The sequence below is a fragment of the Pecten maximus genome, chromosome 19 (assembly GCF_902652985.1).
Source record: "Pecten maximus chromosome 19, xPecMax1.1, whole genome shotgun sequence".
Classification (NCBI taxonomy): domain Eukaryota; kingdom Metazoa; phylum Mollusca; class Bivalvia; order Pectinida; family Pectinidae; genus Pecten; species Pecten maximus.
This window is the reverse complement of record NC_047033.1, coordinates 15518760-15540239: the sequence shown is the minus strand read 5'-3', so window position 1 is coordinate 15540239 and position 21480 is coordinate 15518760. Positions and strand designations below refer to the sequence as shown.

The 21480-nt window shown below is 38.3% G+C and overlaps 1 protein-coding gene across 2 annotated transcripts; it reads right to left on the bottom strand.

Annotated features, from left to right (window-relative positions):
• Positions 1–7105: 7105 nt before the first annotated feature.
• Positions 7106–11197, bottom strand: LOC117317290. 2 transcript variants are annotated; one of them, XM_033872075.1, is made up of 4 exons: positions 11050–11197; positions 10102–10285; positions 9653–9785; positions 7106–9224 (listed from the first exon to the last, which is right to left on the bottom strand). In XM_033872075.1, exons 2-4 carry the CDS (start codon positions 10267–10269, stop codon positions 9199–9201), a joined length of 327 nt encoding a protein of 108 aa, XP_033727966.1. In that variant the 5' UTR covers positions 10270–10285; positions 11050–11197; the 3' UTR covers positions 7106–9198. The 2 variants fall into 2 exon arrangements, with proteins under 2 accessions (XP_033727966.1, XP_033727965.1); XM_033872074.1 differs by having other exon boundaries at positions 10102–10323; positions 11050–11192.
• Between the last annotated feature and the right edge of the window lie 10283 nt (positions 11198–21480).

Here is a 21480-nt window from a genome sequence, read left to right as displayed (position 1 = left end):
GCATGTTATTTACTACCTCTCAATACAGGACTTGAAAATTTGACAAATTACAAAGAGTGATATTCATCTTCTATGTCACCAGAGCTGCAAACTCTACACAGACGTTCACTTATATCGACGAATTTCAATATTCAGAGTATTAGTTTAGTTTAAATCAATTTTATTGCATAATGGCAAATGGATTGGACAAAAGTTATGCAACTTACCAACGTCCTTTCCGTAACAAATGTGTATATACAATGTTTCACGTGACATAATTATTAAACTTTTTTTTTTAAACAAAAGGTTGGAAAATGTAAAGCAGCGAAATAGATTGTGAACACCAAGTATGATATAATGTTTATCGTTTATACATGCAAGAGGTTTCAGTGGCCCTGACGGCGCAAGTAAAACACTACTGTTCATACACTCCGATCCTTCTACTTTCTAAGAGTTCGTCACATCCTGTGCTTAGAAGCTTTCTCCAGTCTGACGTTGTCCATCTTTGATCACTCCATGGAATACCTAATTACTTAACCTTACTTCGCCGGCAGGACCACTGAAACACGATGCAGTCTATATATGTAATTTCATGATAAAGTAATATGATTTAAATGATACTTTAGGATACTTATGATATACTTATGGTGTTCGAAAAAGAGGTTTAGATTTATTAAAAAAAATAATTGAAAAGGGAGAAAACAGTAAGGAGAAAAAAGAAAGGAAGAAACATAAGAATAGCACTAACAACCCGGCTTTTGATACAAATGGTAGATATCTTATTAGTAGAAACAAGCAAGTAGATACTATATGTTGAATCTTTTGGAATCTAGAATAAACGTTTGTACAGACCTACAGATAAGAATATTATGGTTAGTGTCTAGATTTGGGTCCCCAGACAAAAGATGTTCTACGGTGATTCTGTTATACCAGTTCAAGGAATCAATCATTTTGTTACGGGACTGTTAATGGTTTTTACAGTGTAGGAAGAAGTGGGAAGAATTTTCGCAATAGTGTCCACAGTCACAGATAGCGTTTTCTGAAAGATGGGCTTTATGAAGGTCGTGCTTTAAAGACTACAGCGATTACGTAATTGACAATGTAAAATATTGGCTTTTCTTGAACCATATTCAAGGAATTGTTGAATTTGTGGTGGATTAGTATCTTGGTGAGTTAGAAAGGTCTTAAATTGTCTGATGGATTGCGATGATTTTGCTTCAGTTGGTAGGTTGTTCCAAGAATTAGTTGTGTTTGGGATAAAAGATGATTTTGTAATTTGCAGTCTATAGTAAGGATTTTGATAGTCATCTCTGTTTCTTAGGTTGTAGTTAGTATAGTTAGACACTGTGTGTGGGAGTAGGGACTTTAGGAAAGAAGGAGAGTTATCATTACGAATATTATAAAACATACACAATTTTCTATTTTTCCGTCTATCAGCTAACGACTGCCACCCTAGTTCACTATATATAAACTCTTTCTTAGTAAAGATAGGTAAACCGGTTATGATTCGACCAGCTTCGAACTGCATATTCTCAAGTTTGTTAGTTAAAGTGGCATTACAGTTGTCCCATACTTCAGAGGCATACTCAAAAAGTGGTCTAATAAAAACAAGGTATATTTTTTCTAAATTTTTCCTTTTTAAAATGTATTTTAATTTTCGTAAAGTTGCTATGTATTTTATGGTTCTGTTTATATTGTCTTCGATATGGGTATTCCAGGTACCGCCACTGTTAAGGACTACACCTAGATGTTTGTGACTGGTTACAATAGGGATCGGCGTGTTATCGAAAAGAAATTTAGGGTTAGAAGGAATTGCGGTATTAGAAATCATGATTATTTCCGTTTTAGTGGGATTGAAAGTCATTAACCATTTTTTCGACCAGAGATTCATTTGTTCCATGTCAAAGTTTATTACCTGTTCAACATCGAGTAAATTTTTGGAAGAGTGTGTTAGTGCGGTGTCGTCGGCAAATAGTCTTGTAACAGAAAGTAGTGTGTTGGAGATATCATTAATATAAACCAGGAAGAGAAGTGGCCCTAATACTGATCCCTGAGGAACTCCAGCTTTTATGGATAATTGTGAAGAAATAGAATTTTGCAGTACAACTGATTGACGCCTGTTTGTTAAGTAATTTTTTATCCAATCCAGAAGTTTGTCTTTTATCCCATATTTTTCTAGTTTTATTAAGAGACCCTTATGCCAAACTCTGTCGAAAGCTTTAGAAAAGTCACAAAAAACAATAGCAGTATATTCATGATTCTCCAGAGCAAGAAGTATGTTGTGATATAATTCGATTAGTTGGTGAGTAGTAGAGTGGTTAGGTAGGAAGCCAGACTGTAAGTTATAGATAAGTTCATTACTAAAAAGATAGTTGTAGATGTGCTTATGGACAATGCGTTCAAATAGTTTTCCAAGACAGCTAAGAATTGAGATGGGTCTATAGTTATTAGCAAGTTCAGGTTCACCTTTTTTGAAAATGGGAGTGACATAGGCAAGCTTCCATGATTCGGGAAATACAGAAGTACGAAGAGATTCGTTGAATATAAGAGTAAGCGGCGCAACTATTTCCGGGGTAAGTATTTTTAACATCTTATGGCTAATACCGTCGGGACCAGCGGCTTTGTTAGTATCTAGAGTATTGATAGTATCAGACACTTCTTGTTCAGTTATAATTATTTCGGAAAGGGATGTGTCAGTCTGGGTTTCAAAGTAGGGTGTATCATCATCGGGGTTGTCCAGGTTAGAAACAGATTGAAAAAAGTTGTTAAGAATATTTGATTTTTCAAAGTTGTCTGAAGTAAGGCAGTTAGTTGTTGGATTTAGCAAAGGAGGAAGATCAGAGATTGTATTACCTTTCAGCAGCATGCGCATTAGTTTCCAATAAGTTCTAGGGTTAGCTGACTTATCATTTATTTGTCCATCAATATTAAGAGTATTCGCTGATGAACGTATTCTACTCAAAGCAATTATTGTACGTTTTGGTATATATATTTGGTAAATGACCTGCTGGCATTGAGACTACTTTTAGGGGGAAAAAAGAAAGAATTAATGACCAGGCCTCTCAGACATTGTTTAACTCATTACATATGTCGAGTAAATGTGATCTATACAAACATATGGTTAATAAAGTAACACTGCAATTCTACCTCACCAAATCATTACCAAGTCAATTGAGAAAAATGATAACAAAATTGAGACTTTCAGCACACAATCTAGCTATAGAATCAGGAAGGTATAAGAATATTCCCAGGTGTCATAGGTATTGCATTAACTGTAATTCTTTAGAAGTTGAGGATGAATTTCATTTTTTACTCGTATGTCAAAAATATTCAACTCTTAGAGGAAAATATATAAAGAAATATTTTTGGAAAAAACCTTCAGTCTTCAAAGTAATAGAATTACTGAACACAAATAGTCATAAAGAATTGAATTTGCGAGGAAAATTTTTCAAAGAAGCTTTTAGTTGCAGAATTGTGTAAATATACTCGGTTTGTGTAGGTGTTGAGTTTTGATGTAACACGTTATTGCATAATAGTGTACTAATAATTGTTGAACCTCCCGTTGTCCGTCTGTCGTGTTTACCAAATGGTATTATCTGACACTTTTTTTTTCCCATGTCTCTCTGACTGACTGTTATAAAAGTTCTCCTAGAATCCTTATTCTGTAACAGTGTATTATAATTAGTATCAATTCTGTGATTGGGCGCAGCCCTTGTAAGATTAAGTGGTTACAATGTATTTTTTGCTGATGTTGCCAGTAGACAATATGGTTGATTAATATTCCTCATAATATAGTACATGTTGGTAAATCGGTTTCCGTATTTAATTATAATAAGTCAATTACGTTCTGTAATTTTATTATAATACATGCTGTATTCATATATATATATATATACATATAAATATAAATGTATATTAATTTATGTACTGATGGGTCATAGACCTATAGTCAATAAATGAATTGAATAAATGAATTGAAATTGAATTGAATTATTGTACGTTTTGGTATATATTTGGTAAATGACCTGTTGGCATTGAGACTACTTTTAGGGAAAAGACTATAATCGCTATCAAAACAAACTGTCCTACAGGTAAATTCAAAATGTAGGCGTTCAGAGAAAACCCCCTGTGAATGACCATCTAGATTTAATTAGATTGTAAAAATTCGCAGTGCCAAATTCAAATTGGTTTATTTCTCTTTTCATAACATAATGCATAGAGAAAACGTATTTACAATATTATATACAATCATTATTCGTGTAGTGTTCGTTTGTAGATATACAGCACTTTCATAATATACATAACTTGTTTTAAGGAGGACAAATAATATTATTGATTATTCTTATAAATGTACACAATTTTTTAAGTGTTTTTATATTAGTAGCATTCATAAGTTCATTAAATTTAATTACATTCGGTCGTAACCAAAAATACTTGTCTATATACAAATTTCTTTCTGTAGCTAAATTTGTACATTCAAGTAAGTAATGAAATTCATCACCAATCTGTTGACTAATGCAATGTGGACATTTTCTATCAATATATTCAATCTGGTGCCATCTGCCTCTTTCAACAATAAATTTATGATTAGTTGTTCGAAATTTACAAAGAGTGATCCTGTCTTTATCATCTAAAATATCTAAACAATCTTCAAAATTAAAATTATTTTTAAAAATTCTATAACATATAGATTTTGATGAGTTATTAACATCACTCTCCCAGTTCTGTAAGTACTGGTCATTTAGTCTTAGCTTAATAACATGTCTAATCCATACAGGATTACATTCGGATGTAAACTGGTTATTCCATAAATAGCTCATTCCACATTGGTTAAGTATAGATTTAACAAAACTGACATATGTAACAGGCCTATGCCAACTACAGGTACAGAAAATTAACAATATCGGAACCAAATTGAAAAAAAAAAAATCGTTTATACTTTACTAATGCATTTGTACGTACGATTTTATTATTTTCTATATTTGTACATTTGTACATACGTTTTTTTTCCTATATTTGTACATACGATTTTATTATTTTCCATATTTGTACATACTATTGTATTATTTCTATATTTGTACATACGATTTTTATATTTTCACATTGTCAACTATAGGTATAGAAAAATAATAAAATCGGAAACAAATTGAAAAAAAATCGCTTATGCTTTACTAATATATTGGTACATACAATATTATTATTTTCTATATTTGTACATGCGATTTTATCATTTTTTCTATATTTGTACAAACGATTTTATTATTTTCTATTTTTGTACATACGATTTTATATTATTTTCTCTATATTTGTACATACGGTTTTATCTTTTTTTTCTACATTTTGTACATACGATTTTATTATATTTTTTTTTTCTATATTTGTAAATACGATTCTATATGATTTTTTCTATATATGGTACATACGATCTTATCATTTTTTTTAAATATTAGTACATACGATTCATTGATTGTCCCTATAGAATGCAATAATGAACAAACAAAAAAATCCTAATATGTGAACAACACTGCCGTAAGCGCTAACCTCCGTCGTCGGACCAACCCCGCCAGTCTAATGGGAAGCGACGGAATTGTCCCCCGAGGCGGATAATGATGACATATTGATAGCTGATCTATATCTGATCCCGCTATAAATCGTACTGTACGATATACCGCTATGTAGTACTTACGTGGGGCATCGTATAAAGTACACGTGTTGTCCAATATACTGCTGTATCTACTGCGGTATCGCACACTGTACAGATGGTGTACCACATACTTTACCGTATACTGTACACGTGTTGTACCGTACACCGTACATGTGTTGTACCGTACACTATACACGTGTTTTGCCGTACAGATCGTGTACCACATACTTTACACATGCTGTACCGTATACTGTACACGTGTTGTATCGTAAACCGTACAAGAGTTGTACCGTACACTATACACGTATTGTACCGTTTACTGTACACGTGTTGTACCGTACGCCGTACACGTGTTGTAACGTATACTGTACACGTGTTGTACCGTGCATGGTACATGTGGTGTATCGTATATTGTACAGATGTTGAACCGTATAATGTACACGTCTTGTACTAACGTTTTGTACCGTACATGGTACATGTTTTGTACCTTACACCGTACACGTGCTGTACCGTATACTAAACACGTGTTGTAACGTATACTGAACACGTGTTGTACCATATACTATACACGTGTTGTACCGTATACTGTGTACGTGTTGTACCGTAAGAGCGTTGTACCGTAACACGTGTTGTAACGGACGAGTGTTGTACCGTACACGTGTTGTACCATATACTGTTCACGTGTTGTACCGTACACGTGTTGTACCGTGCGTGTGTTGTACTGTACACGTGTTGTACCGTATACTGTGAACGTGTTGTACCGTGCGAGTGTTGTACCTTACACGTGATGTACCGTATTTTGTACGTCTTGTCCCATATACTTTGCACGTGTGTTACCGTACACGTGTTGTACCATATACTGTACACGTGTTGTACCGTATACTGTGCACGTGTTGTACCGTGCGTGTGTTGTACTGTACACGTGTTGTACCGTATACTGTGAACGTGTTGTACCGTGCGAGTGTTGTACCTTACATGTGATGTACCGTATTATGTACACGTCTTGTCCCATATACTTTGCACGTGTGTTACCATACACGTGTTGTACCGTATACTGTGCACGTGTTGTACCGTATACTGTGCACGTGTTGTACCGTATACTGTGCACGTGTTGTACCGTACACGTATTATACCGTACACGTGTTGTACCGTACACGTGTTGTGCCTTACACGTGCTGTACCATACACATGTTGTTACAGACGAGTGTTATACCGTACACGTGTTGTACCGTACACGTGTTGTGCCTTACACGTGCTGTACCATACACATGTTGTTACAGACGAGTGTTGTACCGTACACGTGTTTTAACGTACACGTGTTGTACCGTACACGTGTTGCATAGTACACGTGTTGTACCGTGCCCTGTATAAGTGCGGTACTGTATAATGTAAGATACGACTGTTCTTATACACTAGAGTGATTCCAAATTCATTTTATCAATCTGAGAGCTCTGCTAATATCTCTATACAGTATAAACTCAATAAAGCAACATTTATTTTATTTACAAAAACAATTTGTCGTACAGGCACGATGATAATGTTATACCATATTAAACATTATACTGTGCTGTACTGAAAAAACGACAAACAAATCCGTGGGCCTAATTCTGACACAAAACAAACAACATTAAATATACGAACAAAAACATACACATGTAAATTTGTGTTCTGATTTTAGGTAAAACAATGGAATGTCACGCTCTCAAAATAAGGTACTCTGAATAGGGAAAACGTGTGTTCTTCTGATTTTAGGTAAAACAATGGAATGTCACGCTCTCAAAATAAGGTACTCTGAATAGGGAAAACGTGTGTTCTTCTGATTTTAGGTAAAACAATGGAATGTCACGCTCTCAAAATAAGGACTCTGAATAGGGAAAACGTGTGTTCTTCTGATTTTAGGTAAAACAATGGAATGTCACGCTCTCAAAATAAGGTACTCTGAATAGGGAAAACGTGTGTTCTTCTGATTTTAGGTAAAACAATGGAATGTCACGCTCTCAAAATAAGGACTCTGAATAGGGAAAACGTGTGTTCTTTTGATTCTAAGTAAAACAATGGAATGCTAAGCTCTCAAAATGAGAACCGAATAATAAAAACAAACCAATCAGGCATCTTACAGCACAATTCAAACTAAAAATATCATTAGATAATTATAAACGACGATCATGTTGGTCCGATTTAACATTTCAAATTGATATCAGGGGGTAGAGGTGAGAGTTAGTACTATCTTTCTTAGTGCAAGTTTACAAGTCTTAAGGATCACAGAGTTACTCCCCTTTGCCCACGGATCCAACCTTTAAACACATGCGTAACCGACGTTTTGATAAACAAAGTCCCATACTGACAAAAATAATGAGCAAATAAATAAATAAGCAAATAAATAAATAAATAAACAAATAAATAAATATATTGAAATGAAGACAAACGTTACTGCCCATCTTGTTAACAACAATTGTTGTAGGCCCAAAGTACAAACCAGATGTACGTAATTCATTTGTGTTCATATACACTGATGTTAATTTGTTAATTAAGGATGAAAAAAACTTCATTTATAGCATGACATAATAACGCAGTGTATAATGATGATCTGTATCTTAATGAGGCTGCCAATGACAGAAACCACTAGCTATAAACATGGCCGAATTCAGCCACCATGATAAACAGACGCATTGACCCTATTTATCTCCCTTATTCCTCCACAACACAGAAATCATGAAATTAATATAGCCCCTGGGGAACCATCCTTTGCAATAAGACCACATCTTCTATTTGCGATATAAAGTTTGTGCTTGGTAATTTTTATTTAATTTTTTTTTCTTTTTAGTATTTCATCTTCTATTTGCGATATAAAGTTTGTGCTTGGTAATTTTGATGTAATTTTTTTTTCTTTTTAGTTTTTTTTTCTCAAAAAGTTACTTGATAATAGATATATATCGCAGATACAAGTATTGGGGTTTAATATTTCGTGAATTAGGTTGCCTACCTTAAAACGGGTTTTCTCATGTTATTGGAGTCAATACCGATTTCGTAGTCTGAAAAAAAACCTGTCGGACATTTTAGTTCTTTATCATCAGAATGATTACAAGGATCATGGCAAATAAACCTAAACAACTCGGATCAAGAAGTGTTTCCGATTGTATTTTGGTTGTGAAGTCAAAATGAAAGCTGAAAAAATAACGACCGCAAACATTGTAACAATAAGATTCTTATCTGTACCACCGCCTGTACGTTATATCAATCTTCAACTTGAAATTCTATTTACATATATTAATATCCGTAAGGGCGACCGGAAAACCACTCCGTCATAATTCGGAATTTACCGAAGACTTTCGGGCCTTTCCGTCTCTGTCATATATTCGGAATTTCCCGAAGACTTCCGGAGACATGACGGAAAGACCCGAGTGGTGTTCCGATTGCCCATAAGGGTAACATTCTTTGTCCTATTGCTTTGATGACATATAAATGTTTATGTCTATCATGAATTGTTTTTCCTCGTCACATCATGACGTCATTGAATTCCGTTAATAGATTAAGATAATAAAGCGTTCTTGCATAAAGATGTCCTTTAATTGAAATCACCGAAGGCTGCAGTTTGGATTGTCTGGAATACAAAAAATAAAATATTTTATGAATGCCTAATATGATAGTTGCCATTTTGTTCGTCTTGACAAAGAGATCTTTATTAATCATATAACCAGTGAAACTGTGTAATATTTTTGAATATGTAAACAGAATAATATCCCCTGGAGTGTTTTTACCGCGTTGGTTGCGTTTGTCAGAAATCGACGTCATTATATGAACAATGACGTTACGTCATAAATTTAACATGTCTCTACAGACTGGCTTGATATTTTTACTTTCTAATCTGTCAAAATGTCAGTTTTCTGAGTTATGTGATAAAAAAATATCTTAAACATTTTTTCATTTCATACGATAGTTCATGAAATTCGTCTCAAACTTTTATTTTTTGCTCGTAAGATCTTCTATGAAACGAAAACCTAATATCCTGTATATATAAATACGTCTCACCTTTAAAAATAAACCACCAGATGAGAAATGCAGCAGCTCCAAGCACAAGCACGATGACAACGATGACAATGGCAATGAGACATCTCTTCTTTAACTTCCGGCGATCTCCTTGTGACATCATCCTTTTCCGAGTCTATCATAAAAAACAAACGTTTACACTCATCTCGATCGACGATGTTTCATTCCAAATACTCGCAAAAATAAACAAATAATCATAAAAATATCTTAACTCGCTGTATAAAATCTTACATGTCATTATCGCATAACTCGGAAACTTATGTTTTTACTGGTTAAGAGTAAGGATGTGCAGAATAAAAGCAAATGGAAGCACCAATTTTTATTGCGTCATTTTTTAATTCATGACGCAACGCCATTATCCATATTATGACGTCACAATCGATTTCTGACTGGCCATGACGCATGACAGGCCGATTGTGTATTGATTGTACCTTATTCCTCTTGCGAACCCGACCCTGCCTCCTCTGTTTTAGTTCCTCAGCCCTCCGTCTCGCCCAGTCGATAGCATGTGGATACACTTTCTTTCTGGAGAAAACGGTCCGTGGGGGCGGAGACCAATAACTCCGAGGCCATCCCAGGGCACCACTGGCGATCGGCATCCCGGGGGTGGGGCAACTAGGTTTGCGTATTAATAAGTTACAGAAATTTAGAGTCTGAAAGGAATGTAGGAATAACAATAATGAAATACCAACAGTTATTGCATCAAGCTTGTTCAAGATCCTGATCTTTGATTGTTTGTTTTGTTTTGTTTGTGTGTTTGTTTGTTTGTTTGTTTTTAGCGATTTAACGTGCTGGCAACAGCTCATATGAGGACGAGTGTGAAGAAGACATATATTAAAAAAACAAAGTACAGAAAGACTTCACAGAGGAAATAATGTTCTTTAGAGTTGTAAGCTGTTCAATTTTTAATAATTCTAGACAGAGGAATTTGACACGAATTCCCAACCAACAGTACGTACAAATATATAATTAACCTAATGCAATAAATACAAAATGTGTTGGTGATCCGGAGATAGAGATTTGAATTTCCTGTCGTAGTTGTACTGTGATGAATATTATATGACACACACATATATATAGACCGTCGGAATTCCTGAATTCCGGAGTCCCTGTGATTCTAGGTAGATATAAACATCATACACGAATACCATCTATAGGAGGGAACAGTAAATGTTATTAAATCTTCCTTAAATAACAATTAAACCTCGGGTACAAACAAATGGGGAAGAAAGGATCAATTCATGTGGTATAATTTTGAGGTGAAATAATTAACAAAATAAATCTTTTTTATAACATTATTTACGTTACAACACAAAACTGATATTTACCTATAAAACTAATAATCGCTTTGGTGTAAATAACCAATACATAGTACTTACCGAAATATATCTCAGAACGCCACACACAATATACTGGCCTCATAATTACACGTCCAGAAATGTCGGAAAGGTGTGCCCACCATTCCAACGCCTCCACCACTCCCTGGGACAACCCGTCACAGGTATACGGTCGCTATTCCAGGCAGGAAATTATTTCAGTCTTATTAAACACGATAGAAATTTGGGGAAGTTTATCTACGTTTTGTAATGTTTCCAACCGAAATGTTAAGTATATATTAATATCATCGTTATTTTTAAAGTATCTGAAAAAGATGACACATAATTATGCATAATATCTTCGAATTGAGCTTTATATGTACACACGCCCATAGGGTGGAGGTAAAGAGTCACAATCGAGTTCTCTGTTTAATCAACAACAAAATGATACGATTGTTTTCCTCCACGATGACTATCGGATAAATTGGCATTTGTACAAAAGTGAAAACAGCGTACGTGTTTATACCTAGCTTGACGTTGATACAGAGTATCAATAGGTTTAACATTGACGAACCCCTCTCTCAAGTATTACACTAATCCAAAGTGTTCTTACTATCGAATAGACTGGCCACCAGCCAGCAAAGCTGCATTAGATTATCTACCCCTGGGTGGAAACCTTTACTCCAAAATCAGATATGTATCCAAAATTATAATTTATGATTTTAATATTCTAACGACTGGGGCCAGTCTAACTATCCAACAGCGCTATACGTTTGGTCTCTATCGTGGATAGTATAGCACGCGCGCGCCCTTTTACTTAGGCTAGCATACGTCCTTAATTTAGGGTAACATCTTCCTGAATTTAGGATAACATGCATCCTTTATTAAGGATAACACACGACCTTCATCTAGGATAACACACGACCTTCATCTAGGATAACACACATCCTTTATTAAGGATAACACACGACCTTCATCTAGGATAACACACGACCTTCATCTAGGATAACACACGACCTCCATCTAGGATAGCACACGACCTTCATCTAGGATAGCACACGACCTTCATCTAGGATAGCACACGACCTTCATCTAGGATAACACACGACCTTCATCTAGGATAACACACGACCTTCATCTAGGATAACACACGACCTTCATCTAGGATAACACACGACCTTCATCTAGGATAACACACGACCTTCATCTAGGATAACACACGAGCTTCATCTAGGATAGCACACGACCTTCATCTAGGATAACACACGACCTTCATCTAGGATAGCACACGACCTTCATCTAGGATAACACACGACCTTCATCTAGGATAGCACACGACCTTCATCTAGGATAGCACACGACCTTCATCTAGGATAGCACACGACCTTCATCTAGGATAACACACGACCTTCATCTAGGATAACACACGACCTTCATCTAGGATAACACACGACCTTCATCTAGGATAGCACACGACCTTCATCTAGGATAACACACGACCTTCATCTAGGATAACACACGACCTTCATCTAGGATAACACACGACCTTCATCTAGGATAACACACGACCTTCATCTAGGATAGCACACGACCTTCATCTAGGATAACACACGACCTTCATCTAGGATAACACACGACCTTCATCTAGGATAGCACACGACCTTCATCTAGGATAGCACACATCCTTTATTAAGGATAACAGGCGTCATTTATTAATGTTAATGTGCGTCCTTTATTTAAGATAGCATGCGTTCTTTATTTAGAATAACAAACGCCCTTATGACGCATAGCACGCGTCCTTTATTTAGGATAACACACGTTCTTTATTTAGGATAACAATGTACTTTATTTAGGATGTCATGCGCCCTCTATTAGAAATAGCACACGAGCAATATTTAGGATAACATGTGTCCTTTATAAAGGATAACATTCGTTCTTTATTTAGATAACGTGGGTCCATTATTTAGGAAAGCACACACCATTTGTTAAGGATAACATGTGTCCTTTATCAAGGGTAATGTGCGTCCATTATTTAGGATAACATGCGTTCTTCATTTAGGATAGCAAGCGTCCTTTATTAAGACTAATTTGCGTCCTTGATTTAGGATAACTTACGTCATTTATTAAGGATAGCACACGTCCGTTTTAAGGATAGCACACGAGCTTTATTTAGGATAACATGCGTCCTTTATTAAGGATTAATAGATTCTCTTACCCTGGACAGGGGTATCCGCAGTTTTACCGGGTTGAGATTTTCTTTTCTCACCCTAGGGAAAAGACAAGCTACACGTGCTCTTTGAACGTGCTCTTGTTCTCGATAGGGTGACGTCACTATTACCTGACCCGGAACGTTTGAATGTTAACATCAGTATTATTCACAAAATAGATTAAAATAAGTATTAATTACCAGAGTTAACTGAGTGTTCGGTGTTCATTTTGGCAAGCTAATCGGAATAAAATTGTGTATGAAATCAACATCGTAAGATGTAAAGCGTCTGCTGCAGTCATCTGCCCGCCACGTGTTGTTGTTTACATATGTTTGGATTTTGTTCACACCACGATTGGAAAACAGGGTAAGAGAAAAATAATCATTCACCCCTTTTTGGGATGGGATAGGGGGTAAAACTGCGGATATTCCTGTCCAGGGTAAGAGAAAACGTGCGTCCATTATTTAGAATAACATGCGCTCTTTATTTAGGATAGCACATGTCCTTTATTTAGGATAACACATGTACTTTATTTAGGACAACACATGCGTCCTTTATTTAGCATAACACACAACCTTTATTTTGGATAACACATGTCCTTTATTTAGGATAGCGTGCGTCCTCTATCTATGGTAATTTGCGTCCACTATTTATGATAACACATGCCCTCTTTTTAGGATAGCAAACGTCTTTTATTTAGGATAACACGCATTCCCTATTTAGGAAAACAGGCGTCCTTTATTTAGGATAACATGCCCCGTGTATGTAGGATAAGACGGTTCGCATTTAGGATCACACACGCGCCCTCTTATTAATATAAATGTATAGTGAAGTAATCAATCGCTTTTCTATGGTGGCTCGTTAGGGCCAAGTATCAAATCTCGCATTCTCGCACTCTCGACCTTAGGTCGAGAACGCGAGAATGCGAAAACGCGACGGCGAGGGAGCGAAAACGCGAGATTGCGAAAGAGCGAAAACGCGAGAATGCGAAAACTCGACGGCGAGAATGCGAAAACGCGACACGTGTGTGGTTCGTTCTCGTCACTTCATCAGCTCTGTCTATTCCGTACAATATAAAAAAAAATTAAAAAAATAACCTGTGATCGCTATTTTGAAAAAAAAAAAAAATGCCGATGAAAATTTTCTAATGACTTAAGAAAAGTTTTAGGTATTGGTCCTTGTAGTCAATATCATGATAATATGAAGATGGACAAAAATCCAAGATAGCCGCCATCAAGAACTGCGGATGAGAATCGTTTGTAACTTTGGATACATGTTCGACACAGGTCCTAGTTCTGCATGCCATATTTTGTTTCCCGCTGTTTCACAAGAACAAAGGATGCTTTTTTCTTGGAATGTTAGGAAATGTCCAGATTGGTCCAAGTTATGCCTGTCAGATCTTTGGTTTGAGAAGATATTCAAGATGGCCGCTAATCGCCATTTTGTTTTTTGGTTATAAGCGCGACCGTGTTACATGTACTACAGTCTACATGGCATTGACAGGAATATCAACACAACAGAGAATAAAGAGTCAAATATCAACACAGTAGAGAATAAAGAGTCAAATATCAACACAATTGAGAATAAAGAGTCAAATATCAACACAACAGTGAATAAAGAGTCAAATATCAACACAACAGTGAATAAAGAGTCAAACATTAACACAACAGAGAATAAAGAGTCAAATATCAACACAACAGAGAATAAAGAGTCAAATATCAACACAACAGTGAATAAAGAGTCAAACATTAACACAACAGTGAATAAAGAGTCAAATATCAACACAACAGAGAATAAAGAGTCAAATATCAACACAACAGTGAATAAAGAGTCAAATATCAACACAACAGAGAATAAAGAGTCAAATATCAACACAACAGTGAATAAAGAGTCAAACATCAACACAACAGAGAATAAAGAGTCAAATATCAACACAACAGAGAATAAAGAGTCAAATATCAACACAATTGAGAATAAAGAGTCAAATATCAACACAACAGAGAATAAAGAGTCAAATATCAACACAACAGTGAATAAAGAGTCAAATATCAACACAACAGAGAATAAAGAGTCAAATATCAACACAATTGAGAATAAAGAGTCAAATATCAACACAACAGAGAATAAAGAGTCAAGTAGTGATTAACGATAGATAGAGCCAATCAAGGTCATGGATGTTGGTGGCCAGTATTCCCTCTGGAATATCTTGTTTCAAGCGTCCATCCTAGATCAATGTGGAATCTCTTAAAAATGGGGATTCGGAATTATTGTAAATAACGTTTTACATCTAGAATGTCTTATATTTATGAGACACTGAGGAGAACTTTTTCCCCCATTTCACCTCTTACGATCTTAATTCCTTTCTTTCCCCACTGCTCGGTCTTTCTGTGTTTGGTTTCTTCTAAAGGTGTCTCCTTGACACCCGTCCTCTATGACCCTGACTGTTGGTGTCTCCTTGACACCCGTCCTCATATGACCCTGACTGTTGGTGTCTCCCTGACACCCGTCCTCATATGACCCTGACTGTTGTTGTCTCCTTGACATCCGTCCTCATGTGACCCCGACTGTTGGTATCTCCTTGACATCCGTCCTCATGTGACCCCGACTGTTGGTATCTCCTTGACACCCGTCCTCATGTGACCCTGACTGTTGGTGTCTCCCTGACACCCGTCCTCATATGACCCTGACTGTTGTTGTCTCCTTGACATCCGTCCTCATATGACCCTGACTGTTGGTGTCTCCCTGACACCCGTCCTCATATGACCCTGACTGTTGGTGTCTCCTTGACACCCGTCCTCATATGACCCTGACTGTTGGTATCTCCTTGACACCCGTCCTCATATGACCCTGACTGTTGGTGTCTCCCTGACACCCGTCCTCATATGACCCTGACTGTTGGTGTCTCCTTGACATCCGTCCTCATGTGACCCTGACTGTTGGTATCTCCTTGACATCCGTCCTCATGTGACCCCGACTGTTGGTATCTCCTTGACACCCGTCCTCATATGACCCTGACTGTTGGTGTCTCCCTGACACCCGTCCTCATATGACCCTGACTGTTGTTGTCTCCTTGACATCCGTCCTCATATGACCCTGACTGTTGGTGTCTCCCTGACACCCGTCCTCATATGACCCTGACTGTTGGTGTCTCCTTGACACCCGTCCTCATATGACCCTGACTGTTGGTAACTCCTTGACACCCGTCCTCATATGACCCTGACTGTTGGTGTCTCCCTGACACCCGTCCTCATATGACCCTGACTGTTGGTGTCTCCTTGACATCCGTCCTCATATGACCCTGACTGTTGTTGTCTCCTTGACATCCGTCCTCATATGACCCTGACTGTTGGTGTCTCCCTGACACCCGTCCTCATATGACCCTGACTGTTGGTGTCTCCTTGACACCCGTCCTCATATGACCCTGACTGTTGGTGTCTCCTTGACACTCGTCCTCATATAAGTTAGTCTCTCCTTGACATCCGTCCTCATGTGACCCCGACTGTTGGTATCTCCTTGACATCCGTCCTCATGTGACCCCGACTGTTGGTATCTCCTTGACATCCGTCCTCATGTGACCCCGACTGTTGGTATCTCCTTGACACCCGTCCTCATGTGACCCTGACTGTTGGTGTCTCCCTGACACCCGTCCTCATATGACCCTGACTGTTGGTGTCTCCTTGACACCCGTCCTCATATGACCCTGACTGTTGGTATCTCCTTGACACCCGTCCTCATATGACCCTGACTGTTGGTGTCTCCCTGACACCCGTCCTCATATGACCCTGACTGTTGGTGTCTCATTGACATCCATCCTCATATGACCCTGACTGTTGGTATCTCCTTGACACCCGTCCTCATGTGACCCTGACTGTTGTTGTCTCCTTGACATCCGTCCTCATATGACCCTGACTGTTGGTGTATCCTTTCCTCCGTCCTCATATGACCCTGACTGTTGGTGTCTCCTTGACATCCTTCCTCATGTGACCCTGACAGTCGATGTGACCTTGACACCCGTCCTCATATGACCCTGACAGTCGATGTGACCTTGACACCCGTCCTCATATGACCATGGCTGGTGGTGTCTCCTTGACACCCGTCCTCATATGACCCTGACTGTTGGTGTCTCCTTGACACCCGTCCTCATATGACCCTGACTGTTGTTGTCTCCTTGACACCCGTCCTCATATGACCCTGACTGTTGGTATCTCCTTGACATCCGTCCTCATATGACCCTGACTGTTGGTGTCTCCCTGACACCCGTCCTCATATGACCCTGACTGTTGGTGTCTCCTTGACATCCGTCCTCATATGACCCTGACTGTTGGTGTCTCCATGACACCCGTCCTCTTATGACCCTGACTGTTGGTATCTCCTTGACATCCGTCCTCATGTGACCCTGACTGTTGGTGTCTCCTTGACACCCGTCCTCATATGACCCTGACAGTCGATGTGACCTTGACACCCGTCCTCATATGACCCTGACTGTTGGTGTCTCCATGACACCCGTCCTCTTATGACCCTGACTGTTGGTGTCTCCTTGACATCCGTCCTCATATGACCCTGACTGTTGGTATCTCCTTGACACCCGTCCTTATATGACCCTGACTGTTGGTGTCTCCTTGACACCCGTCTTCATATGACCCTGACTGTTGGTGTCTCCTTGACACCCGTCCTCATATGACCCTGACTGTTGGTATCTCCTTGACATCCGTCCTCATGTGACCCTGACTGTTGGTATCTCCTTGACACCCGTCCTCATATGACCCTGACTGTTAGTATCTCCTTGACATCCGTCCTCATGTGACCCTGACTGTTGGTATCTCCTTGACACCCGTCCTCATATGACCCTGACTGTTGGTGTCTCCTTGACACCCGTCCTCATATAACCCTGACTGTTAGTATCTCCTTGACACCCGTCCTCATATGACCCTGACTGTTGGTATCTCCTTGACACCCGTCCTCATATGACCCTGACTGTTGGTATCTCCTTGACATCCGTCCTCATATGACCCTGGCTATTGGTGTCTCCTTGACACCCGTCCTCATATATCCCAGGTTGTTGGTGTCTCCTTGACATCCGTCCTCATATGACCCTGACCGTTGGTATCTCCTTGACACCCGTCCTCATATGACCCTGACTGTTGGTGTCTCCCTGACACCCGTCCTCATATGACCCTGACTATTGGTATCTCCTTGACATCCGTCCTCATATGACCCTGGCTATTGGTGTCTCCTTGACATCCGTCCTCATATGACCCTGACCGTTGGTATCTCCTTGACACCCGTCCTCATATGACCCTGACCGTTGGTATCTCCTTGACATCCGTCCTCATATAACCCTGACTGTTGGTGTCTCCTTGACACCAGTCCTCATATGACCCTGGCTGGTGTTGTCTCCTTGACATCCGTCCTCATATATCCCAGATTGTTGGTGTCTTCTTCAGAAGATGAACAAGTGCAGTCATTTTGGATTTTTTTTTGAACTGCCAATGCATTGATTTTGTCATCGATAATTACTGACTGTCCCCACAAACAATGGCGGTTATCAATGTTACACAGTAAATCTATCATGAGTGAGTATGCATCATTGGATTCACTGAACCTGATATAAACATTTAAAACGAACCAGCCTCCTATTTACCACAGACAAGAGGGCCAGGCCTACATATCTATTCTAACACGACCTCTATGTGTTTGACGAAATACTCATTTTCCCCTACAGGGATAATAGCGTCACGGCGTTTAGATATGACGTCACAATGACATGACAATGTTTCTGATACGCGTTTTAATAAACAACAATACAATGGAATGTTGATGGAATATTGTATTCAGTGTCATAACAAATGTATACGAGGTAAGTGGATATGTATTAACATATAAATTATCGTACGTACCCGAGGAAGTTTGGGTCTTGTCCACTGTTGCCTGGGATCCGAGCTCCTTTTACATGTAAAGTAACCGAAAAACGCGGTCTTAATTAGCACATGCTGCATTGCAGAAGGGAAATAACTCTGGGTAACGAAATATTAAGATACAAGGGAGGTAACTCGAACGGTATTATGTGGCTATTCCTAAGTTATGCCTAATTACAAGGTTTCTTTAAGTAAGACAAGTCGCCCAGTTTTGGAGGATAACTGCCATGTTGTTATGTAACAGTTAAAAGTACGGCTTGGTCACGTGTGTATATAGGAATCCCCCTTCCCTATCCCCCTCGATAACCGCATTCAGATTGCTGAAATTAGGAATGTGTGGTTTCCATGGAAACCGTGCGTCGGTTGTACAATAGCGTACACTTCCCCAAGCATGAAGCTAGCATTAACCAGATTTAGCAGAGTATAAACAAACGTCGGCCTCGTAGCCTCCGGGCGGCTCATGTCAGTTTATGATAATATTAACATATATAAACGATTTGCGTTTGATGCTAATAGAGTCGGAGAGAAGTACAAGGCCGTGTGAGAACACCAGGTGAATATTAACACGGTTTATAGAGTACTCGAGCAAGGAACTAAATAAGCGGAACTCGTCCGTGTAGTTCGGTTAGAGCACCTGCCTACAGCTCTGTTGTTCCCAGTTCGACTCTGAGCCCCTCTCTTGCTCGTGTGTGCAATACAAAATTTCGAAAGAAAAATGTAGTTTGAATATGAAAATATTTATTTATATTAAATGCTTTCTCACTCTATATATTGCTCCTTTATTGATATTTATTAGACAGTTGGAAAAAGAAGGAAAAAACCCAAACAAACAAACAAAAAACGTCTTGTATGATAAGAAGTATCCGATGCTCTTTGATATATCTGGTGGTTTAGTTATCCTGGGTTTTTAGAGTGTGATACATGACGACAGTAAAAACTTACCCTTCCGGAACACCTGGGTCTATCATCCTATTACTCGTCATGTTATTGTTATATATTGCCCCCATCTTATCGATTTTTTGTTAGAATTACGAGAAGAGTGTTATCAAGGCGGTGTCCTCCTGTTCTCGTCCTGCTTAAACAACGTTTGTATACCCCCCTAAAAAAAACCAAAAAAACCACGCGTCGTCATCAGAAGGCAGACAGGACAGGACAAGTACGCACTTTGTACATATCTTCTTTTTTCTAGTACAGAGCACGTCTCTTACTATTTGGCAATTAAACTTCCCCGTGTCAGTTTAAGAAAGAGAGAGAAAAAAGAGTAAAAATTCAGTTTACAACGTTTTGAAAATTAGGTACCAAAATCCAAAATATGTTCTGTCCTAAAGCATAAAAGAGAAATTATATCACTCTTCGTTTTGAAGAGCATTGCACGTGCATGTTTATTAAAGTTCTTACCGAAATCATAGAAACACGTGTTAGATATAACCAGCATTACGTTTATTGGTATTGAGAAGTAAATAACTCTCATGGTTATAAATAGTACACAAATATCTAGTGGAATTCGTTAGTCCGGCATGTTCTCATTTAACTTTCCCGTCATATTACGTAACGTAAAAAGAACGCACCCACAGCGCTGTATCTCCTGAGCCATAGTTAAAAAAAACATGCTCCGTCAGCTGAGTGAAGCTGTATTTAACACCTTTTGCACGTGCTCTAATTACACATGCTTATGCGTGTGATTTATTGTCAATCTAATTTAAATCTAGATCGTCATTTCTCACTACGTTACATGAACATCTAACAACATCTCATATGGGGTCACGTTCTGATGACCTTTGAGATATGTGTATGTCACTTTCAGGGCGAATTGTCTATTTGTTGATGAAATTGAAGCAAACCATTTCGGCACAGTATTACTTAGCTATATGCTTGATGGGACGAAATGACTCGAAACAAATTGACAGATAATGCAAGATATGCTCTCTAGTCATGCTAATTCGCACATATACAATTCACTTCCAAAATTCTGGAAGTATTCATTTGATTGGCTAATTTAAAAGGTCAACCTGACGTGACCCAAAATGGGATGTTGTTAGATGTTCATGTAAGGTAGTTAGAATGACCATATAGATCTTAATTGGATTGTTTTTTTTTAATATTGTCTAATTACTGCTGACGTCACAGAACAGTGAAGTAACCTGACTGTTATTCAATATCTTATCCTTTGTTTGTTTGTTTGTGGTTTTTTACCTTAGCTTTTCGAGTTAGGTACCCGTAAAATCGCCAACCATCTTATATTTCACGGAGTCGTGAAGAATGTTATCGAGTATATGGTGTAGCTGAACTGTTGTAACGTCGCATCAGTCAACATAGTCCCATCTTGGACGGCTGTATCCAGCTCGTCCGTCAGAGTAATGGACGCGAAAAAA